Genomic DNA, 25,879 nt, shown 5'->3' with positions numbered 1-25,879 from the left:
GACACCATGGCTGATGCTACTGTAGGCCTGTATACATAATAGCTTGACACCATGGCTGATGCTACTGTAGGCCTGTATATATAACAGCTTGACACCATGGCTGATGCTACTGTAGGCCTGTATATATAACAGCTTGACACCATGGCTGATGCTACTATAGGCCTGCATATATAACAGCTTGACAATAGAAGTAGTGGAACAATGTCACCAATCACCAATGTGATCAGACATGCAAGAGTAAGGCCTCAGATCTGTGATGCATACAATCCTTGCATGATACTGGATACAGAGTCTGTATTCCTCCATTTGAAACAGAAATTTTCTCACAGGCCATCTTCTGAGTTACAGTGAATGAAAAGAAATATGTCAAGTGTGAAAAATCAAGCATCCAGATGGGAAATAATTTAAGAACTCTTTTTTATGATATATTCCTCATTGAACCATAAGTATTTCAGAGTGACATAACCTTGTTATATTACTTTTCCCAAGCAAAGTAGATCAAATATAATGCTATTGAGAACATACACTTGCTTGTGTGTATGTTTTGGACAGGTACTCCAGGAAACACCATAATCTACCATGGTGACTGATAGAGGCCCAGGGAGTACAAGGGAGCATGGTACCTAATGCTAGTCTGACTGCTTGTGGAGGACAATCCTGTCAAAAACTGACCTGTTCTACCCTCCCTTCCTTTGATATTTTGTTCTCCAGTTGTTACCCCACATTCATGACTGCTTGGTTCATGGCCCAGAGAGGCAGGTGGAATGATGACTACAACAGCTCCTACTACAGGCCCCATCATACAGCACCAAATAATGACTGCTGCTTATAGTGTGAATACAGACACGGATTTAAATAGATTAAGATGCATGACAAGTGTCTAATGGCATGCTGAAGCTGGGTCAATATTGAAACAGTGTGTTTGAGAGAGGAGGGGCAGTACTACTGGTGCTGGCCACACGAGTGTGTGCATGCCGCCACGGCCACCGCCGGTAGACATCCTCCCTCCATCCATCCAGCCCTGCCAGACACTGCTTACAGAGCAAATACTGGACATATATTACGTAAGTTGTAGACTAACTAACACAGACGGTTGCCTCATACACTTTATGTCAATGTGGCTAGATGGCAGATAGACTACATATCTTGCTTCATAGGTAGTGCCTTACTGGCTGGCTGTTGAGTGTGATCAGATAAGATATGGATAAGATATGATGCAGGCTAGATGTTGGGTCTAGGCAGTTGTATGTCCAGTGTAGCTAGATGTGATATCAATCTGAAATATCTTTATATAATCCTAGGTCATCAAAAAATATTTGAATAAGTATGTATGGTTATCCTGAATTATTATGCATATGTTTATATAGTATATAGAATTCTGTCACCATTTGTCCATTTGCGCAATAAATATCTTGTATGTTGTATGCTAGATGTGAAATAGACTTGATCAGATAGAGACTGAATATCCCTTTGCTACAAAACCTGTGTCTAGTTAGCAACAAGGCAAGTTTGGCTGGATGTGATGTACACTGTCTGTCGACTACATCTGACAGGAACAGTGAATAGATGAAACTGATAACCAACACCTTTCCACACACTGCTCTGTGTCAATACAGCCCTGTATTATTGCACAAAGAACAGAGGTATTTATTTCTCTGTACCAAAGACCCAGCCATTGTACAACTGCAGGGAACAGCTCTTGTGGTGTGGGTTACACTCACAAATGTTGAAAGTGCCAAGCCCATGCATGGAATTTTGGCAAGTATATTTCATGTGGTTTCTCTGAGATGGAGAGGACTAGGTGCTTTACTTAATAAAATGGTAGTATGGTTTTGTTCTATTTATGTGATATCTGACACTTAACATGATTTTCAACTAATTCCTAGATATCTGACACTTAACATGATTTTCAACTAATTCCTAGGTGTCCCCCCCTATCTGTGCCTTCTCCCCCCTATCTGTGCCTTCTCCTCCCCTCCCTGCATCGCCATCACCAGTCCACACATGGCAGTCATTACAACACCCTACCAGTCACTGCCTGTATCCTGTTGCTCATGGAAAACTCCAAATCCTTGACACAAAATAAGAAATTGAAATAATCTAACCTCGTACATAACAAATAATATACAATTTCCAAGATAAAATAAGTCTTTCTGTTTGCTACTAGGAAACTACAGAACACTACTCACTACCCAGCTAATTCTATCACACCAAAAGCCAACATCCACAACATTTGGAATGGAAATATTCTCATGCATCCAAAATTATTCCCTTGTGAGTTTAAAGGAACCTGAAGCTCCAACATTTCTGTTTTCCAATTAAAGTTTGAGTAGTGTTTATCCCGCTGCGGAATCCTCTGGGTTGTCTGTGTGTCTTCCTGTGAGTGTTGATGTGTGTGCCAGGCCTGTGGACCCCATAGCCTGGACCAATATTGACTCAAGGGGACATTATGTTTGTCCTTGCATGTTCAGCCCACCAGCACCAATGTGAAAACTGCTGTACTGTCTTGTCCAATTTTACACAGATGCATACACAACTGCATAGTTTCAACACTGTCCATGTAATACTTAGGTACAAGATGCAGTTCATGGATTACATTGTTGTCTGAATGGCTAATATGGCCAATACATAATCCATGAATAGATGACCAGACTCAGGGTCCCTGCCACTTACATATAGGCAAAGTGTGGCAAATATATCATATGATAGTGCCAATTACCTGCAGCACTAGGTGCATGTCTCTGTCTTCAAAGTAACATTTCTTAACATGAGTGAAAGTCATGCAAGGTTCAAATGGACATTTGTGAGCATGTACATGATACAACTTACAAGGACAATCAGCTCTGTAATACTGAGTTCGGACCAGACACCTTGGATGTCATTCTGACATGTCATATTAAAAGGATTTGCAGCTCCACAATGCAATGTCAAAAACAATTTCTAAATCATAGCATATTCACCACTTACATACAGAAAGCTTCCCTGACTTTTTGCACTTTAACATGACAATATCACAACACAAATATCATATATCATGAATTTATGAAAAGAATTACAAATCAAGCACAATGTGAGACAAATATTGCTTCCACAATAATAAAATACTATTTCCAGTCATGAAATTCATTTGAAATCTTAGACATGCCCTAAGATGACCTGCACCGTCTCTATTGATGAAAGCTTTCCCTCAGAGAATAACAATCAATTGTCTTGGGTCACAGAATCTGACAGCTGACCTTCTGTCTTTGTGGTCAACAATATATATGCAAATTATATCTGGTAGAACCCTCCTCAACCCACATTCAATTTGTCAGTTTTTCAATCGTCATCTTAAAGCCCTTCTGGTGAAAGAAGTTGTGTGAGGAGCTGGTAAAAGCAGGTGCAGTGAGAGAGGCTCATGCAGGAGCTGGGTACTCCAGCTCACAATGGACATGATGCTGCATCACAAGCTTTCTAGTTTAATTAGAAATGTTAAAAAGCGCCATGTAATCAATGTAATCAGACTAGTAGAATATTCATGGCAAGTCTTCATGGGTGTGGTAAAATTGAAAGCCTGAGTGAGAAAAATCTGATTCTTGAAGACCTAATGTTCCTGGTCAGTCAATATTCTGAACTCAAATAAAAGATTTCTACTCTTAGTTATTTCATAGTTGAAAGCAAAAGCAGTGTATGATGCAGATGGCATCACTAGGGCACATTGGGGTGGCACCAACACAATGGAAGATTTACTATCAGGCTCTCTATCACAGGAAACACTCAACACTGTAGTCTCTCGTACAGACCCTGAAGCAAATATATCCAAGAAAGCCCACACAAGTCTAGAAAATGTGGCAAGTCTAGATTTCCTCAGCTTCAGGAAATGAAGAAAGTCTCAGGGCTCCTTTTCATTATATATATTTTCTTTTACTATGAACTTTTTTCAGTAAAATATGTTCATTTCAGAGACTAGTTGTTAGTCTATCAACACTGGGAATCCAGCATATCTGAACAATATCTGAGATCCAAACATTCTGAAAGTGGGCAATGCCACAGTCTGTAGTTGAATGCATGCACACCCCACTGGTGATATATATCCAGACAATATGAACAACACTGTACAACAGTTGGGACAAGAGGCACAACACTGTCCAGCACAGACATACACAAGTGTCAGCCATACCGTACCACAATAGCATGGGAAGTGGAGCTCATCAATACAAGGTAAACCAATTTTATGACAGGATTTGATGTCTACTGTAGGTATAAAAAAACACTTTGAGAGACTTCAGAAAGACTGAAACTCAACACTTGTGTTCTACTACTAACACACTGACCAAGGTTTCCATAAAATGTACTCTAGTTGTAAGAAAAAGCAACATCAATAGCAAATAGATATTATGACATACTACTCATTTATAATTACAATGTTCCAGTATTTATAATATTTTGGTAATTATAACAGAATTGATTACAGTAGGCCATTACTACTAATGTTGGTTGTAGTCAAGCTTGCTTAACAAAAGTGACAAGAAGTTTGTGTGAACATTCAACACCTCACACAACACTGAACTTACCTTTATGGAATCAAAGCAGGCTATCACCCGCCCATTCTGTACTTCCACATGTGGAGGTGGATGAGCAAATTTGCATTCATTCTCCGTGCGTGTGCATTTGTTCCGTTGGAACTCACGGCAAACTTCCAGTGTAAGCCATCTTGAGTCCTTAACATTGGGGTTAGGAATGGCTAGATTCAGCATAGGATTCACCATGGCCATACCAAGAGTTACTCGCTGGGCAAGATATGAAAGACAATGGGTTTAAACACTAAGTACTCAAACAAGAGTCACCATAAGAGACCAACTAAATGTGTAGCTAGTAGGACACAGATGGTAGAGGTCATATGAGGATAGTAGAGTCCTGGTGTAGAAGCCACTTTGCCTTGATCTGTCAGTGAATATAGCACTCTGTAGGACACTTGACTGTTGCTGTCTCGCACTAGGGGAGGAGGGTGTTAGCTTTCTCCAGTATCAAGTATCTGAAACACACAACAGGCACCTTAAAAATACATTCAAACAAGACAAACTTAATAATAGTTGCTTGATCTTTTCACCTTACACTGTTTTACAATGTTTGGAAAATCATAATGAATAAAACAAACTTCCTGTCCAAACAGTACTACCTAATAAAGACACAGAATGTCAGTCCAATATCGTCCTGTCCACACCAGCCAATGTATCAGCTTCCTTGTTTCACAACAGTTGATAAAACATAACTGACAAGAACCTGATCCTAGTTTCAGGATGTAATATCTATTATCACCAGGAAGGAGTGGGGCTCAAGGTTTACATACTGACAAATCTGTAGTTTGAAATTGACAAACACACAACATGTAGAGCTCCAGCCCAAAATATCTGTGAAAAGGATATAGAACTGTTTGTCATTTGCTATAGGAATGTATTTTTGTGGCAAAATCTCTAAAAGACATAGTGTACATGAATGTTATTTTCTGGTACATATGATATAGATATCATTACATGCACAGAGCGGGCTGCCAGACATGGAAGAATTGAGTGACATGTGACAATTGGGAGCCAGCTGCACCCACTCCTGCTGGACTACAGGAACAACCTCCCTGTCTATCCACACAACATCTCTTGGCCAGCTGGACTACAGGAACAACCTCCCTGTCTATCCACACAACATCTCTTGGCCAGCTGGACTACAGGAACAACCTCCCTGTCTATCCACACAACATCTCTTGGCCAGCTGGACTACAGGAACAACCTCCCTGTCTATCCACACAACATCTCTTGGCCAGCTGCAGTAACTGATTACAAGGATTTTCGTCATTTCTAAAAGCCATTAACATTCCTTCTCCATCTTCCCACTTGAGAATCAGCTCTCCACTTAGAGCCAGCTAGACTAGTCCTGACAGCCTCCAGCTCATCACCCACACAAGAAACCCCCGCACCACTCATACCGGCCATATCACCATGTCACATCATATTTAAAAGTGTCATTTCCAAGTTGACGACTTCTCATATGATTCATATGAAGGCAAGAGTGCTGAACATCTTTGAGAAACAACACATGTTCTTCAGGAAGTTTTCAATTTGCATGATTTGTGATGCCGTCTATGCCGTGTGACACTCGGCATTTAATTAGATTAAGAAATCTATTTGAATATGTGACATAACTGCATGTGATGCTCATCCTATTCCTCTTAAATCCTGACACACAACAGACATTTTAAACGCTAAAAGTGAAGAAGTCAGGTTTCTGTCTTTCAACGCATCTCCTGGCATCTGTCACATGACGGCCAAATCAGCTTCATCAAGCCTGCTATATAACACATAGAAATCCTTTGATCTAATAACACCAACATTAAACTAATTATTTACACTAATTATATTTCATGTAAATCAATGGCATTTCAGACTGAAAACAAGAGACAGGGACTATGAAAGTGGAGGTGTGATGAGACCCATGTGGTGAAAATACACACAGTAACACACACATACACAGTAGCCACAGGGTGTGTATTTCTTGTTCTCCTGTCTGACCAGTGACCCTAGCTGACCCAGAGGCTGTCAGGCCATGACCTGGCACACCCAAAGATGAAACAGCTGTGGCCCTAATCTAGGTCAGTGGCACAGACAAATGGAGAACAATGCTGCCTATCCCTGGGGAGGAGAAGGAGGAGCAGGGAGATAATTGCCAGCTACCACAGCTCTGCCTCCCTGTGATTGGTGGGCAGTGCTGTGCCAGGGTCAGCTTTAGACCATAGGACATGCACAATATGACAGTATATTGACACATTTTCTCTAAGTTGAAGGCACAAAAGAACATTTGAATATTAAATCGTAATTTGAACATGATAATAGCTCTACATAATTCATACAGACAGTATGCTGGGGACCATGCCTGGACCTATGCACCTTGGGCATGTCACCGCTTGGGACCATGCCTGGATCCATGCACCTTGGGCATGTCACCGCTTGGGACCATGCCTGGATCCATGTACCTTGGGCATGTCAATGCTGGGGACCATGCCTGGATCCATGTACCTTGGTCACATAACTGCAAGGGACCATGCCTGGACCCATGTACCTTGGGCATGTCAATGCTGGGGACCATGACTGGACCCATGTACCTTGGTCACATAACTGCAAGGGACCATGCCTGGACCCATGTACCTTGGGCATGTCAATGCTGTGGACCATACCTGGACCCATGCACCTTGGTCACATAACTGCAAGGGACCATGCCTGGACCCATGTACCTTGGGCATGTCAATGCTGGGGACCATGCCTGGACCCATGTACCTGTGGCATGTCAATGCTGGGGACCATGCCTGGACCCATGTACATTTGGCATGTCAATGCTGGGGACCATGCCTGGACCCATGTACCTTCGGCACGTACTGGCCAGATCCAATGTGTCATCTGTTGTCTGCATTGATGGGAGGCCTGACTAACTGCCTGTGAATTCCGCCACACATGGTAAGATGTGTTTTTCCTCCCCACCCAGTGAATGAGGAATGCCAGCACAACAAAACACCCTGCTCTAGACTGGCATTGATGTCTCAAATCACACACATCCAACAACAAGTACTTGTATAATGTCATTAGAAATTAATCTTTGCATGAATGTTAAGAGAATGAATGTACATAAGGTAAAATTATTGTCCGACGATAAGAAAGTGCACAAAATTAAAATACCTGATTGACAGAGTGTGAAACCAGCATTATTTCTTACACCATTTACTGATTGATACAGTAGAACACAAATACAGGAAAACCAAGCTTCAACCACCCAATATATGTCAAGAGGCACAGAAATATTCCTCCTACCAATATATGCATGTAGTCAAGAAACACTAAGACACTATGAGACAGTATGATAATGTACAGTTGGTCTGAGGTGAATGCTAAGCTGATCTGTGCACAAATGTCAAGCCGACCAGACAAGCCTACATCACGTGACCTCACTCTCTCCCTCCTGGCAAACTGTTTGTGCGCCAGCTCTCATTGTCAAGGTTTGGAGTATTTGAACAATGGTCAACATCAACACACTCCCATGTGAAAAAGGTGGACATACACTAGCATAGTGATCACTTTAAATTAAGATTTCAGAACTTTTATTGCTGCCTGATACACCAACTAGAACATGACAAGCTAACCAATATAGTTAATGCTATAGAAGACATCCCTCTGGTACAAACATACAACATATTACATGCCATCTGCTACTTTAAGAATACAGGAAAATATACACTATTCCTCAAAGAGCCAAGTGACATTTGTACTGCCTCCAATCTGTACCTATTATATGATATGTTTCATACACATACATTCTTATATATTCTACATTCACTTCAGAAACACTGAATTTCTATCATGCATCTTCATGCAGGTATCTCTTTCAGTAATGTTTCAGACTGGCCAACAGGGCTGTACATAATGGAACAATTTAACATATTCACTTGAGCAGCCATGCATAATCCTCAAACACTGTGAACTCGTGAACCTAAATCCTAAGTCATTCTATACTGTGCCCAACTGTGTGTCCTGGTTTCACCAGAGACACACAGCAATCTACTGTGACCCATGTCCCCACACCAGGAAGTACAACCTGACCGACAGTCCACCATACACCAGTAAAACAGAAGGAAAGTCACTGCAGTTTAAAAATTGTGAAAATCTACATACACATATTCCTAACCTGTATCATGTATCAGTCAAACCAGTAAATACAAACAGGCAAATGATCACAAAAATGTACTGTCAAATGTCCAGCATGTCAAATTCCACTACCATCTGAGCTGTGACCCGATGAGTGAGGTGGGATACCTGTGTGTCTCCCTTTACCTGGCCCAACTGTAATGACATACATGCACGCCACCACGTACCGGTGCACATACATGAACAATCTGGCTAAAGGGCCAGGCCACGCAACACAGTACATGTGACAAGCTAGCCCCGAGTTTTATCAGCCAGCAAAGCTGGAAAACACAGTCTTCAGTAAACACTGGTTCGAGACTGTTCTCCTTGACAGCAGGCCATGTCACCTCAACATGCTGATTTCAAGTCACGTATTCTACAAATTTACTCACCCTTCTTTCGTTCCAATTCATAGCGTCTACTGTCCATTCCCTAAACATGTGCTTCTGTTCAATTCTTTATCACTAAGAAGCTATCCCAGAGTGCTTTGTGAGCTCACTCCCGCCAAAACGTACTTCCTTTATCTGTTGCAATCTGTTTGTAGCGGCTGTAGCAGTGACACAAGAGCCCGCTAGGTGTGTAGCGAACAACCAAAGCCCATTAAAGGGAGATCAGTACAAGCCTAATGCTGGTGGGATACGGATTGTTAACCAATTTGAAATAGCTCCACAGACCTATGTATTAAATGACCTGCTGGTTGGTTTGCCAACTACTCACAACGTGCGAGAAGCTTTGATTGCCAGTTATTAGTACAGGTAACATGTTTCTGTGTGGCTGATCATCTAGGCCACTGGCTATACTTAGATGCTTCAGCCTGAATACTGACCTACTTGAGCTACATATAGGATGAATGGAAGAATCATCTTCAGGGTAGCAAATTTGTTGTCTCTGTTCAAACTGATCATATATCTAGTTCAGTGGAAATTACAAATCAGACGCTACTAAATTTTGTCAATTGTTTGCTACGATAACTGTTATAGACATTTAAACTGAAAATGTTTTCAAATTTTCCCCTGTGAATTTCACCCATGTTATTGACTTACATAACAATAAATCAATTATTCTGGCTTATGGGAAAAACCTTTCAAATACTTGCTGCTATCTGCATAATTACAACACAACACTCTACAGTAATGAACTCTCTCAGGACATTCGGAACATGGAGTATTATGAGAACTCGTGCTCTTTAAATGCTCACTGAATTTCAATGAATTCGAGTCTGTCAGTATTTATCCATTTGAGACACACATAACCAATCGAAATAAATCAGGTACGTAACAGATCTGCAAATTGGACACCAAACACTAAATTATTTGTTCTATGCATAACCCCATCATAGGACTCTGTAAAACACAACATAAACAGTCGTCTGACTCAACATGACACAACATGATGACACAACATGAATAGTCACCTGACTACACATGTTCCCTTTTATCTGCCCTACATGGTCCCCTCTCTCTCTGCACCTACATAGTCTCTGTGTACCCTACATGGTCTGTGTACCCTACATGGTTTCTGTGTACCCTACATGGTCTCTGTGTACCCTACATGGTCTGTGTACCCTCACATGGTCTGTGTACCCCACATGGTTTCTGTGTACCCCACATGGTCTCTGTGTACCCTACATGGTTTCTGTGTACTCCACATGGTCTCTGTGTACCCTACATGGTCTGTGTGTACCCTACATGGTTTCTGTGTACCCTACATGGTTTCTGTGTACCCTACATGGTTTCTGTGTACCCCACATGGTCTCTGTGTACCCTACATGGTCTGTGTGTACCCCACATGGTTTCGGTGTACCCTACATGGTTTCTGTGTACCCTACATGGTCTCTGGTCTCTGTGTAACCTCCACATGGTCTCTGTGTACCCCACATGGTTTCTGTGTACCCCACATGGTTTCTGTGTACCCTACATGGTCTCTGTGTACCCTACATGGTCTCTGTGTACCCTACATGGTCTGTGTACCCTACATGGTCTCTGTGTACCCTACATGGTCTGTGTACCCTACATGGTCTCTGTGTACCCTACATGGTCTGTTTACCCTACATGGTCTGTGTACCCTACATGGTCTCTGTGTACCCTACATGGTCTGTGTACCCCACATGGTCTGTGTACCCCACATGGTCTCTGTGTACCCTACATGGTTTCTGTGTACCCTACATGGTTTCGGTGTACCCTACATGGTCTGTGTACCCTACATGGTTTCTGTGTACCCTACATGGTTTCTGTGTACCCTACATGGTATCTGTGTACCCCACATGGTCTCTGTGTACCCCACATGGTTTCTGTGTACCCCTCATGGTCTCTGTGTACTCTACATGGTCTGTGTACCCTACATGGTCTCCGTGTACCCTACATGGTCTCTGTGTACCCCACATGGTCTGTGTACCCAACATGGTCTGTGAACCCTACATGGTCTCTGTGTACCCCACATGGTCTCTGTGTACCCTACATGGTCTCTGTGTACCCCACATGGTCTGTGTACCCTACATGGTCTCTGTGTACCCTACATGGTCTCTGTGTACCCTACATGGTCTGTGTACCCCTCTATCTGTCTCTACATGGTCCCCGCTATCTGCGGTCCCCGCTATCTGGTCTCCTCTTTTTGCAAATACATGGTCCCTTCTATCTGCACCAACATGGTCCCCTCTATCAGCACCTGCATTGTCCCCTCTATCTGCACCTACATGGTCTCCTCTATCAGCACCTACATGGTCTCCTCTATCAGCATCTACATGGTCTCCTCTATCAGCATCAACATGGTCTCCTCTATCTGCACCTACATGGTCTCCTCTATCTGCACCTACATGGTCTCCTCTATCAGCATCAACATAGTCTCTTCTATCAGCACCTACATGGTCTCCTCTATCTGCACCTACATGGTCTCCTCTATCAGCACCTACATGGTCTGTGTACCCTACATGGTCTGTGTACCCTACATGGTCCCCTGTATCTGCACCTACATTGTCCCCGCTATCTGCACCTACATGGTCTGTGTACCCTACATGGTCCCCTGTATCTGCACCTACATGGTCTCTTCTATCGGCACCTACATGATCCCCTCTATCTGCACCTACATGGTCTCCTCTATCTGCACCTACATGGTCCCCGCTATCTACACCTACATGGTCTCCTCTATCAGCACCTACATGGTCCCTGCTATCTGCACCTACATGGTCTCCTCTATCAGCACCTACATGATCCCCTCTATCTGCACCTACATGGTCTGTTTGTACCCTACATGGACTGTTCTTTGTGCCCCTACATGATTACCTCTGAAAGACCATGCATCATATTTTCCATGTCTCCTGAATTGGGCCTGCTACATCCCCATACAAACAATGGATACCGGTGAAGCGAGACTACCACCAGAATATTGACATTCCCAATTAACAAGCGACCAGCAAACCCTATCTTATAACCTAGATACATACAGTTTCATACAATAGACTACAGTGCTGGCTGGCTTCATAATGTATGAATATTCTGCTGAGGCTTGAAAGCATTTGTAATTTTAGGTCTCCTATGAGAAATCTAGGAGAGATATATGTCAACACTATGGCTGACACTGTCTTTCTGTTTAATATCACAGACACAGACTGAATAGTGTAATGAAAAGTGTAATTTCCAAAATCCTACAACCAAGAGGATTGAAACTGTCAGACTAAATGTCTCATACTGATGCTAAAAAAAAAGTGTTGCTTTGCATCATTGTATTGCATTCTGGGACAGTAATAATGAGTCTCACGCAACTCATCATGACACAATTACCCGTGAGACCTACTCTCATCAGATAACACAAACTAACATATCAAATATTAAATATTTTCAGGTTTTTATCAGTGCATTCTCTTAATTTGCTGGTACAACTCTGATCCTGTACTGTCATGAATAACAAGTGATAACTAGAACATTAGTTCTCAAACTTCTCCTTTTGACATGTAAGTTCTTCACCAGACCTTTTCATCACTGGTGATGAACTTCTGCTGAAATAATGTTTCATCACTTCACAACTTGAACTGATATGTACAGTAGTGTTCTAATGAAATAGTGTAAGAATCTGCAACAAAACAATATGCACATAACACAATCACGTCAAAACAATCTGCACACAAAACAGATATTAAATTTTCTTACATAAAAATGCTATGACACTCTTATTCTTTAATGATATTTTCATTCAAAAACAACTGAAAAAGGTGCTAGTAAAGCATGAACTTGGTTGATGGACAACAGAAATTGAATGATTATTATTCGAATATATAGTAGGAAATGCAAAATACATCTTCACTCTGGCACACATATTGCAAATTAACAGAGGTTCATGAGGCCTACAATAGCAAAGGTATCCATTAATATTTGCCAATATAAGATGCAGGCCATTATCCTGTACATATTCATCAAGAAAATATTCATCACTTAAAGGTCACATGCAACCAAAAAATCAAACATAATTAAAACACAATTATCACTTATTCATGACATATAATATACATTGCTGGTAATGAAAAAACATATAAACAAAATTATAAGCGTACAATCGCAAATCAAAAGTGCAAAATTGTGTACTTCGGTTTACTTCCCTCGAAACGAAGCAGCCGGGATACCGAACCCAGTCAGAGCGGGTGGGTGTGCACTCAAGTGTAACGGCTGGTTCATTTACAGATGCCTTCACGGCTCATTGTGTGTGTATATATAGAGATGTTGGGTTTTGTAAATACATGCTCATTTTTTGTGTATAACATTTTGCAATCAACAGACATCATAACATGTCATGTGTTCAAGTATCACACCTGCCTGTCTGTGTAATTACATAATGTGACAGAGACCGAACTCGGGCCATAAATCAATGCATTTTGTTTATGGTGTATAGCCTGATTGGTGTTAAGTTCAAATTGCATGTGGTCAGTGATAGCAGCTGTGTATTGAATATTGTCATTAGCAGACAGGCAGGCAGACACACAGGTGTCAATAAAACAAGACATTGAGTTTTGTCTGTGACAACGACATATCTATATCACAGTTAGAAATTCTGTCAACGCTAAATAATTACATTGCTTTTAAGTATAGAACTGCGAAAGTGACTCGGTAAGAAGAACGTGTGGTGAAATAGACAAATGAAATTATATAAACAGTTAATTTACTGTCATAACATATGAAAAGCTCGCGCCTGTGAGATATCAACAAAACATTAGAAAATAGCTCACACCAAACCTTCACCGGTATTCACCCGACAACCCGGCTTCCAAGCTGCGCGAACCTATTTCACTGCGCACGTGCTATGAGCGGAGCCCAGCTGTTGAAACCTGTTTTCCCCAGAAAAGTCGGGGGAAAATTAGTGAAACGTTTGAACTCCGATTTCGCGCGTTTTTTTCATCGCGTTATTTTTTAACTTTATAAGTTGAATTTGCATTTTTGACGATTTGTTTCGGTAAGTCCATACCGAAAGGTATCAGAATCTGCAAAGTTGTGTTTTACGTTGCATGTGACCTTTAAATTTCAGATATCTATATCTGGAGATAAATGAAGTAAGCATCCAATCCATATAAGTTGATGCTCCCTTATCCTCAGGCTATGGGCACATGTAATACGATTGGTATTTGACATAATGAATGGCTGGAAAGTTAAGTTCAATCTAATTAATCATGTACTTGACTAGTTTCTCATCTATGTAAAAAGGATCTTCAACTGTCAGCTGCATGGCTATTTTTCTCCTCTCCTCATCTCACAGGGTTTAAATTTCTTGATGTCTTTTCTATTTACAAGTTGCACGGAATACTGTCAAAGTGAAGTGACATCCAGGAGACAAAATCAATTCGCTGGCTTTCCACCAAGTCGAAAAATAATTGATAGTGCTGTTTTTTCATCCCCGGGGAATGACTCCAACGACCATGTAAGAAATTCTGTCTGCAAACCAGTCATAAATGTATCCTCAAGGTACCTGCATAATGCAAGCCAAGGATATTGGAAATTCAAACATCGTCCATCAGTCACAAGACAATAGCGAATGCTCTGCGACAGCGGCACCAACATGCAGATTTCTAGAGTCGATGGCCTCCCTTCCTTCTGTAGCTGGCTTGCCACCTGGTTATTGGGGCACAACAGCTGCTATAGATACCACAACTTATCATAATCAGATCTGCAGTATGCTGCAGCCCAAGGCATCTCAGCTTTGCCACCCTAGGTGCAACTGCTGGTGTTTTGTGGGTACTTGCCTCACCCATGGTATGACTGACTTGTATATATACACAAGGACAAAAGTATCACAATACCCCATAGTTTCCATAGTAAAGGAATTTACCCAAATTTCAATTTAACTTATTATATGGATATACTGACTCTCAAGGGATTAATTGAATGGCAAAAGTTAAAAAGAATGAAAAACTATCCTAAAAATACCATAGAAGTATCGATAACCGAGCAGTGTCAATATCTGGTGTTACCACGGACAACCGCTAAAACATCACTGACCCTCTTCCTCATTGACTGTATTAGACTCCTGTGGGTTTAAAGATAGAGTTGCTACTGTCTCTTGACGTAAGAAATCACTGACGGCACATGCACAATGTGGTCTAGCATTGTCATCCATGAAGAATGGCATTGTGTTCAGAGGATGTTACTTGCTCCAAGATCTTCCATGGTGCAACTGTAGTGCTCATGCGGCGTCAAACACAAGCTCAGCCATCAGTCGATGAAGGAAATAAATCAACTTTCCTCCGACCAGTGGACCTGGGTACTTGCAACTACCTGAGCTGCAAATGCTTTGTTGGTGCTACAGCTGTTTGTGGGCACTTTCCAAGCTACAGCTTGTTTGCAGGTACTTGCCTCACCCAAGCTACAGCTTCTTTGTTGGTGCTACAGCTGTTTGTGGGCACTTTCCAAGCTACAGCTTGTTTGCAGGTACTTGCCTCACCCAAGCTACAGCTTCTTTGTTAGTGCTACAGCTGTTTGTGGGCACTTTCCTAGGTGCAGCTTGTTTGCAGGTACTTGCCACACCCAAGCTACAGCTTCTTTGTTGGTGCTACAGCTGTTTGTGGGCACTTTCCAAGCTACAGCTAGTTTGCAGGTACTTGCCTCACCCAAGTGCTACGGCTTGTTTGCAGGTACTTGCCTCACCCAAGCTACTGCTTGTTTGCAGGTACTTGCCTCATCCAAGCTACTGCTTGTTTGCAGGTACTTGCCTCACCCAAGCTACGGCTTGTCTGCAGGTACTTGCCTCACCCAAGCTACAGCTTGTCTGCAGGTACTTGCCTCATCCAAGCTACAGCTTGTTTGCAGGTACTTGCCTCATCCAAGCTACAGCTTGTTTGCAGGTACTTGCCTCATCCAAGCTACAGCTTGTTTGCAGGTACTTGCCTCATCCAAGCTACAGCTTGTTTGCAGGTACTTGCCTCACCCAAGCTACAGCTTGTTTGCAGGTACTTGCCTCATCCAAGCTACAGCTTGTTTGCAGGTACTTGCCTCACCCAAGCTACTGCTTGTTTGCAGGTACTTGCCTCATCCAAGCTACAGCTTGTTTGCAGGTACTTGCCTAACCCAAGCTACTGCTTGTTTGCAGGTACTTGCCTCATCCAAGCTACAGCTTGTTTGCAGGTACTTGCCTCACCCAAGCTACAGCTTGTTTGCAGGTACTTGCCTCACCCAAGCTACTGCTTGTTTGCAGATACCTAAACTCACCTAAACTATGGCTTGTTTGCAGGTACTTGCCTCACCCAAGGTGCATCTCCTCCTTGGATCAATCTTGACCCAGATTTATATAATCCTTGATTCTAAAATATGATTTTAATGTGACATCAATGTCATGCTGGACTTCTTTAGCACATGTATACTCAGTATATAACACTTTTTAAAATACTGTATCATAATAATATTTAACACAGTAATTTGTTGGACCAGAGCAAAATGCACTCCTTGAAAAATGTAACACTATACATCAAATCACTAAAACCTGGAGGAGTAAATAGATGTTTTGCACACACATGCTGCAGACAGACGTATGTTTTGCTGAACTTGATATTGTGCTTACAGTCATGCATAAAACTGGCAGCACATTTTGATCATTCCTGTCCTAACAGCAAGAACTTCTGTGACACTGCAATGCTAGTCTACTCAGAGATTCTTTAGCCAAAAAGGCCCCCAGTCAGTTGGCAACTGACAGTTAAAGTACAACTGCTATAGCCATGTGTACATGTCTCAGATGGCACATTATTCATACAGTCACACCGTAGTGTATTTGGCTTGAGTGATCATTCAGTATCAAACACAGCTTCAACATTGATATACATACTGAAAAATGCCATACATATTAGTATTCAGTTGACACAGGACATAAAATGCCATTAGCATTTATAGCACTGAAATAAATCTTGTCTTGTCTCTTCTGGAAGGCATGTTTAATGAGTTTCTAAATGAACTAGGCTCTTTTTGATTGATTTTATAGCCTCATGCTTAAATTGGTATACGGTCCAAGTGTCTACACATATTACCCTGTCTCAATAACCCCAAACAGGACAAGTGCTGTTGAATGAAAGGCTGTCAACTGATTGTCCAAATGTCTGCAGATACTGGTAGGGTTAACAGACAGCCCCGGTGTCTGCAGACACTAGTAAGGTTAACAGACAGCCCCGGTGTCTGCAGATACAAGTAAGGGTAACAGACAGTCCCGGTGTCTGCAGATACTAGTAAGGAAAACAGACAGTCCCGGTGTCTGCAGATACAAGTAAGGGTTACAGACAGTCCTGGTGTCTGCAAATACTGGTAGGGTTAACAGACAGTCCCGGTGTCTGCAGATACTAGTAAGGGTAACAGACAGTCCCAGTGTCTGCAGATACTAGTAGGGTTAACAGACAGTCCCGGTGTCTGCAGATACTAGTAAGGGTAACAGACAGTCCCAGTGTCTGCAGATACTAGTAAGGGTAACAGACAGTCCCGGTGTCTGCAGATACAAGTAAGGGTAACAGACAGCCCCGGTGTCTGCAGATACTAGTAAGGGTAACAGACAGTCCCGGTGTCTGCAGATACTGGTAGGGTTAACAGACAGTCCCGGTGTCTGCAGATACTAGTAAGGGTTAACAGACAGTCCCGGTGTCTGCAGATACTAGTAAGGGTAACAGACAGTCCCAGTGTCTGCAGATACTAGTAAGGGTTAACAGACAGATAAACAAAGATAAGACTAAAGCAATCTGGATTGGCTCAAAAGCTGGTAGCAGGGATATACTATGTGAAGATTTGAATATACAATGGCGAAGAAAACAATTTGAAGTATTAGGAATTAAATTTACTCCGGATTTGAATGATTTATGGGTTATTAACACAAAGAAAAGACTAGAAGAAATTAATAGATTACTAGCAACTTGGAGAAAAAGACATTTGACGCTGATAGGGAAAATTACTGTTATTAAGACATTGGCTCTTTCCAAATTAGTTCATATTTTTAACACTTTGCCTAACCCCCAGATGATTTTCTCACCGCTTGAGAGAGTATTTTTAAATTCATCTGGAATGACAAAATGACAAAATCAAACGGAGCACTTTATAAAAAAAGATTACAAAATGGGGCTACGGATGATTGATATTAAAACCTTTGTTAACGCCATGAAATTATCTACACTCAAACTATACTTAAAAAAACCCAATCCGGATAACCCATGCAAGTTTCCTTTTAAGTATATGCTAAAATATGGAGCAAATTTTCAGAATATAGTTGCAGTTGATAATCCTTTTTGGAAAGACGTATTAAAAGCATGGAAATTATATTGTATCAAAAATACCATAGATGCAGAAAACATTAACGAAATCTTAGCCCAACCTTTATGGTTGAATAACAATTTTAAAAACTCAAATCACATCATTAGTCACTGGGCTAAAAGTGGAATCTTGACGATCAAAGATCTTTGTGATGAACATGGGTTTATATCCTTGATCAATTGACGCTTAAATTTGATATAAAAGGTACTCACTTAGATCTTGGATATGTTATATATATTTTACCTGAACCTTGGAAAAAGACTTTAAAGGAATATAGATATATAAACTTAAATGACCTCACAATAAATTCACTCCAAAAGGATTTCATATCCCCAAGAAAAGGTTCAAGATTATTTTATGATAAATTGTTATCTGAAAATGTTAAACCTCACATATGCCAAAAATGGGAAACATTATTTGACTGTATTGATTTTGATTGGCATTTGATTTTTCATACTTGTAGAAAAAATTGAAGAGATGTGAAACTGTTAGATTTTCAATATAAATTTCTGCACGGAATTGTTTATACCAAAAAAGAACTTTTTAGAATGAATCTGATGGACAATACAATATTTTCTTTGTGTAATGATTCTGTTGAAACTTTATGCCATGTATATTGGGAATGTGATGAAACCAAAACTTTCTGGAAGAAACTTGAACAGTGGATTACGAAACGTATCCAAACACTTAATTTGACAAAACCTTTGATCTGGTTTGGCTTTTTAGGTAAGAACCCATTACTGAACCACATAATCTTATCTGCTAAGAGATATATTTACACTTGCTCTTTGACAAAAACAATTCCAAAAGTTGATAATTACTTAAGGATATTGAAAGACATATTTACCACTGAATCATTCATCGCCAGAAGAAATAATAATGTTGAAAGCTTTTTAGTCAAATGGTTTCCTCTCATCCCTGAATTTATCCCTGAATGACTATTAAACAAAGAACATATCACTAACATTGATATTCAATGCACTTAGTGTACTATATCGCTATTGAGCCGACTAGCTTGTATGTGCACACATTCCTCTATATGCTTGTACTCATCATGTTTTTGTACTCATCACATTGGGAACAATTAAAAAACAACAGACAGTCCTGGTGTCTGCAGATACTAGTAAGGGTAATAAACAGTCCCGGTGTCTGCAGATACTAGTAAGGGTAATAAACAGTCCCGGTGTCTGCAGATACAAGTAAGGGTTACAGACAGTCCCAGTGTCTGCAGATACTAGTAAGAGTAACAGACAGTCCCAGTGTCTGCAGATACTAGTAAGAGTAACAGACAGTCCCAGTGTCTGCAGATACTAGTAAGGGTAATAAACAGTCCTGGTGTCTGCAGATACTAGTAAGGGTTACAGACAGTCCCAGTGTCTGCAGATACTAGTAAGAGTAACAGACAGTCCCAGTGTCTGCAGATACTAGTAAGGGTTACAGACAGTCCCGGTGTCTGCAGATACTAGTAAGGGTAATAAACAGTCCTGGTGTCTGCAGATACTAGTAAGGGTTACAGACAGTCCCAGTGTCTGCAGATACTAGAAAGGGTTACAGACAGTCCCAGTGTCTGCAGGTACTAGTAAGGGTTACAGACAGTCCCAGTGTTTGAGATACTATTTGGGTAAGAAGGAAACACGGAAAGTGTGCCACACAGACTGCCAGGGTTGCAGACAACAGACTGCACTTTGATCTTCCGATTGATTTAGGACAGAAGGGGTTAAGACCATAATTTCATCATCCACACAGTTCACCAGACAGTTTCCAAAATCTCCATTGCTCATGCATTAAATTATCGCATGTAATTTATTTTCCATCTTCTAGTGTTCAGCTCAAAGATGCCGTGATCCTGTCTGAGAAAAAAACAAGCCAATAAAATGTCAGTGCAGACTAGGACCAAGGAGGTGAAAATGACAAATGCATGCACAAGTCTTGAGGGGAGGAAGACAGTATTTGCGTCACTATGCGAAACATTTGACATTGCAGTTCTTGCATGTCTTGCAGACTTGTGCCCTGTCCATTATAGCAGTCAAACATGCCCTGTCCATTACAACAGTCGAACATTTCTGCATTAAAACTGTGGATTCCATTTGCAGCCTGATACCATATGCTTGGGTCTTCTGCCAATGACAGCTCGGTTCCATTCATTGTGAAACAGTTACTACACAAATGACAGTTTGTAAAAAACACTGTGTATACATTCACAGTGTATTAGCAGTATCATGTAAAAAGCAATAAAACCTTTCCCCACATCATACAACCCCATCCTACCAACTTCCCTGCAAACACATTTTTTAACTTTTAGACAAATCGTCAAGTAATCGTTATCAGTGAAAACAGTAAAAGTGACTTGATTATTTTTTTACCAGCACCCCAATGTCAATTTTCTAAAGGGAGCTTATAATGGTTATTTGTGGAAGTAATGCTGCAGTAATATCAACCTGCAAATGATTTACCAAACTGTCCCCAAGGCAAATGACTGTAGAAGCTCAAATAGTTCTTAACCTACTGCATCATCCCTACACTTGAGAAACGCCACTCTTATTTGTATCACAGTTCCGTGGGACAAATATATACGTAAGTCTTATATGAACTTTTTTTTGCCCATGTTTGAAACTTGAAAGCTGTGGTAAATGAGATAATCCTATAACTAAAGTCCGGATGTCGGCTGATCACTGGACAACTCAAATCTTCGTCTGTAGGAGTGTTCTCCCTACATAATGTGAGTCAGGCTATTGCTCATTCTTAAAATCCTGTTTCTGTTTTTGGAAATTAGACAAAAAATAAAAGATTCAAAGGTGGGGAGTTATATTTGAAAAAATACAGTTAATTCATTCCGATTTGTGACAGGTTTAATTAGAATGTGGCAGGGATGCCCAGAAACCTTCCTCCATCTAAGCACCACTGTACGAATTTAGGAAAATGCTTTCTCTTTTTCGCGATTTACTAAAATATTAGTAATTATGACACTTTGTTACAGATGTAAATTTTATCCATATGTGTTGAAAATGTCTAAAATATTTAAATAGGAACAATTATATTTTTAAGGGAAAACTTTTACACATTGAGTGATTTCCCCGGATGCATTTATAGTGAAATTGTGATTTGGTGTTGAAGTTAGCAAGTGCAATAAAATATACAAACAAACTTATGTTTTTATTGAAAGAGTATTTGAGTAATTAAGATTTTAGAAATATTTTTTCTTAGAAAAGTCAAATACTCTGAGAACAGACATCTATAACAAAGGATCTTGCAAATTCTGCTGGGTAATGCCATGTGAAACAGGAATGATTTTCTGACTTTATAAGAGTGACATTTTCTACAGGTCAAAACCATAGCTGGGGAGAAGGCACGTGTAATGTCTGTGATTGTACGCTCATGTCAGCACAGGTATGTTGTCCTCTGGCACCATGGTTTCCGCGGGCCGGCTGGCTGGCCAAGCAATGGGCGGGTGCAGCTGTTGCACGGGATTATGTCTCCCAGGCCATACAGCTCCACATCACAATGCCACCAGATTAAATTTGCAAATTTCATCTTCAGGATTACACTTGATTAGCATTATGTGATTATTAAATGGTATCATGTAAGGCACATGTGGCAGCAACCCTATTAATCATTAATCATTAAAGTTCACCAGTGTTCTGGGATGATTTTATCATCAAATAGTAGTTTTTAATCTTTCAACTTGACAACCTGGGGCTATTGTTAATAAAATGTTGCATGTTTTTCACAAGTTTGTTATTTTCAATAATGGAAAAAGTAATGATTTCCCAATATGTAAATGTTCCCTCAACCTGAAGTATTGATGACCTGTGACTCACACCAGCAACCTGGACCCAAGTGAATAGCACATCCTTAAATATCTCATAATCTCATAATGGAAACATAAAATAACAATGACTGAACTGAATTCAATCAATTATTTTATACAAATTTATATTTTTCTGAGTAACTATATCACAGATGATTGTTCTTAATTGAACATCCTTAAAACAAGGGATGCTGTGTGCGGTTCTTGGACCTGCCCATTATCTCATCTGTTGTGTTAAATTAGAGGATAATGTAGTCAACTATCACTGACAAAATGTAAGAAACTAATGACTAAATCCACAGCATTTATAAGACGGGAGCATATGAAGGTGTAGTAAGCAACTGGCAGCCATTGAATGCTACAACCCTGTTGGTGCTGCTAAATTTCCACTAGGGCTGCAATGAATCTACTAGGAGGCCATGACAATACATATCACCAATAATGGGTCACAAATACAAATATTTTCACGAATACCATAAAACGTCACCAGTTGATGTTAATTGTTTACATTCAGTCAAATGATAACAAAATAAATTGTCTGACATGTCTTGACTATGTTGACTGTGTTAAGTAGTCATGACAGCGACCAGTGACCAGTGACCATGTTACTGCCAAAAGAAATATATAAGAGAGTTGAATATTATCCTGCCTTGTCTAGACACATTCCAGTTTGCATATCTCTCTTTGATAACTAACAAATTCAAGTAAAAAATAGTCGTATTATAAAAATTATGAATTCTAGTGATTGCCAATAATGAAATGAATTCAATGAAGGAATACGGTTCGATTGACTGAATAAGCCAGAACCCTCAGCAGATGACCACTTTCATTTATACTGGCCAGTTATCACTTTACACACAAAATGTCTTCTGAAATACTCTTAAGCTAAACACTTCAGATATCATTAATAACAACATGGTTTTAATTACCTTAATGAAATGAACATGTATGTGACAACACTGAGACAATCAATAATAATTTTCCTAGATATTCTCACTATGAATTATCAACCAAAGCAGAAAACAACCTCCATGTATGCTGCTTACTAAACAGCAACACATAAATTACTTCTTTACCTACAGGTAACCATTCCCTATTAATAGACAAACAGAGGTTAAATAATTATTACAAAAGTACAAAAACATTTTCAAAAATTCAAAACATTCTGTAAAAATTCTGATTTCTGATGATTTGATCTTTTCATTTCTTTAAACTTTATGTTCATGTGTCTTTGCATACATACATAATGTCATCATAATATATATTCCTGTTATATGAACTCAGAATAATATTTCAGTAATGTGAACTGTGAATAATAGTATTTTTTCAATATGAAATGTGAAAAGTATTTTTTAATCATGAACTTTGATTAGCATTTTTGCAATGTGTACTATGAACTGTGGCTAAACACAAGCATTTTGTTTGAATTGCATTTCTTTCAAAAAGATGCCGTGACAGAAGTTAATGATGAAACTGGCTAAATCGCTAATAACCCATCCTTATGTTACTGTAGACTGCAATGTTTCAAATCATGACACATGACATACTGTTCAGCCCGCATGTCATCTTAGATTTTTTGGCAAAATCCATGTACACACTTCCAACGACCAGCCATCCTGAGATCATCCTTCAGTAATGCTTATTAGAGAAATACAGACATTCCCAGGACCGACAATGCAGCTAGACGGCAGACAGACACACCTGTCTACCACTAATAAAGGCTCAACAAACAAATTCAACAAAATGACCTTCTCCACAACTTTATACAACATTATTTTTAACTCTTGTTCAATTTGTCAAAGTATAAATGTTTTAAATATTAATAAACAAGTGCATATTATTGATTACTATGCCACAATTAGGCCTTGTATTTTATAGCCCAGATTTATTCAAGGAAAGAGACAGCAGACCTTGCAGCCATAGATAATGCAGCACAAGTATAGGCAAATCTCTTATGCAATGAATGATGTATAGACAGAACTGCAAGTGACACCACACATGGAAGGAACAATTTGAACACCTGACCTACCTCCCGCTATGAACATCCATGTGAGTGCTGCACTACAATGATGCTACACCGGGCCAACTGGGCCCATGTGACTACAGTCAGTGCAGGTTTCCTAGTAGTCAACCTGTGATGAGCAGGCTGGCTAACCACAGACACCACGCTCACAGCTTGGTGACACAGCCAAGACAAGACCTGTTATCACTCTGCCTACCTCTCACCACTACACCTTTCTTCCTCGACACGTTCAGGCAATTGAATAATCAAGACATGCCCATTCACACACTGAAGTAACTGGCCTTGTTCATATCCTCCACTGTTGTCCCTGACTGTCTCCGCTTGTTAGTGTCCACTGATATTAACCTGGGATGACCTGGCTGCTGATCTCCCCACTGACTACCTCGCTCACTGCCTAGGTGGGTTCCTGCTATGTAGGTCAACTCAACAACACACACGGCAATACTTACAACTCCATTGTAGTCAGGCTGTTAAATATGAAGCATCTTTTTGCCATGTGTCGGCGGACAAGCAGTTGGATGGCAGTAGTCAGAACTAGCGTGTGAAAGCGTGAGTGTGCCAGAAGGCAGCAGGCTGGCCTCGGAGGTTGACAGCGAACTCAGCTAGCGGTAGTAGCAGTGGCAGGCAGCAGGCATGCAGACAGTAACATGTACCCAGTGAATCACCAGACACAACGTCATTGGCTAAAATTAGACGTCTCTGCTGATTGGCTACACACCAAGATTCTCCCTCACGCGTCTTTGTAGCATGTAACTCAGGAAAAATCTCTGTAATTCCAGAAAACCTGCAGCCTCCCTTTTTCAGGATAAATTTTTTGTTGTGTCTGACTACCTCGCCTGGGTCTTGTGACTGGTGACCCGAGCTAGGCCTGGCGTCAGCTGATGTCATGGTGATATATAAACAACACAACCTCCTCATCTATTCATTTCTTTATATTTTACCTCAGGCAGGCTACAGTTAGTATCATCTCATCAAACAATGGCAAAACATATTCATCATGGCCTCATCATTTCACTTACATGAACTACAATAATACCTACAAAACTGACAGAATTCACATTTCGGGTACAGACTAAATGATAATAACAGTAACCCTAAAATTATGCAATACTTTATTTATTCAACTGCACAACATGTTCAGATTACTCCATAGTTTTCTCGAAAGGTAATGTATGGTGGAACACTTGCTAACCTGCATCCAGTACCTGCATTGATCAGTACCTGCACACCACAGGACCTAGTCTCATCTCCCTTATGGAGGATCAGTTGATCAATATTTATTTTACCTCCATCAACATTTCTTCATCCGTTTTCACCCAAGCAGTGTTAAGTTTCATCAATATTCCAAATAGCTGATGATGCCAGACAGCCTTATTGATCCACATATAACTTTTAATATCCTACATCTCTGCATACATACTCTTTTCTCCATTGTTTTGAAAATGTCACAGGATTCCATAGGTGTTTAGCTGCTAGCGGTAGACTATGCCAATGGACTTCTGTCCAGTAACACTATGAATGGTCAAATTCCCTGTTTCCCTGTCTCATATTATCCCTTCCAATTAGATTTCATTTAACATGAAACAAAATACTC

The 25,879-nt window shown here is 40.4% G+C and overlaps 2 protein-coding genes across 14 annotated transcripts in view; one reads left to right on the top strand and one right to left on the bottom strand.

Moving 5' to 3' along the window:
- The window catches only part of LOC124291538 (muscleblind-like protein 2a), a 238,834-nt gene that overhangs the window by 39,027 nt on the left and 173,928 nt on the right, over window positions 1-25,879 (bottom strand). For 10 of the 13 annotated variants that reach the window (XM_046728544.1, XM_046728545.1, XM_046728546.1 and 7 more), the window contains one exon: window positions 4,554-5,014. In XM_046728544.1, the coding sequence (XP_046584500.1) occupies window positions 4,554-4,754 (201 nt within the window). In that variant the 5' untranslated portion in view covers window positions 4,755-5,014. Of the gene's footprint in view, window positions 1-4,553; window positions 5,015-9,094; window positions 9,319-24,291; window positions 24,427-24,734; window positions 24,988-25,879 lie in introns of those variants that run through there. The other 3 variants (XM_046728542.1, XM_046728550.1, XM_046728548.1) reach the window with 3 other exon arrangements.
- LOC124291536 lies at window positions 11,347-11,976 on the top strand. The gene has a single exon (XM_046728539.1). It carries the CDS (start codon window positions 11,347-11,349, stop codon window positions 11,974-11,976), a length of 630 nt encoding a protein of 209 aa, XP_046584495.1.

The sequence above is a fragment of the Haliotis rubra genome, unplaced genomic scaffold (genome assembly GCF_003918875.1).
Source record: "Haliotis rubra isolate DU_JTF1 unplaced genomic scaffold, ASM391887v1 Scf495, whole genome shotgun sequence".
NCBI classification, from domain to species: Eukaryota; Metazoa; Mollusca; class Gastropoda; order Lepetellida; family Haliotidae; genus Haliotis; species Haliotis rubra.
The sequence above is the reverse complement of the archived record's forward strand: the minus strand, read 5'-3'. Positions and strand labels throughout refer to the sequence as shown.

Excerpts from the sequence above, each read along its gene's own strand:
- LOC124291536 (XM_046728539.1), top strand. The coding sequence starts at position 11,347 with ATGGTCCCCTCTATCAGCACCTGCATTGTCCCCTCTATCTGCACCTAC.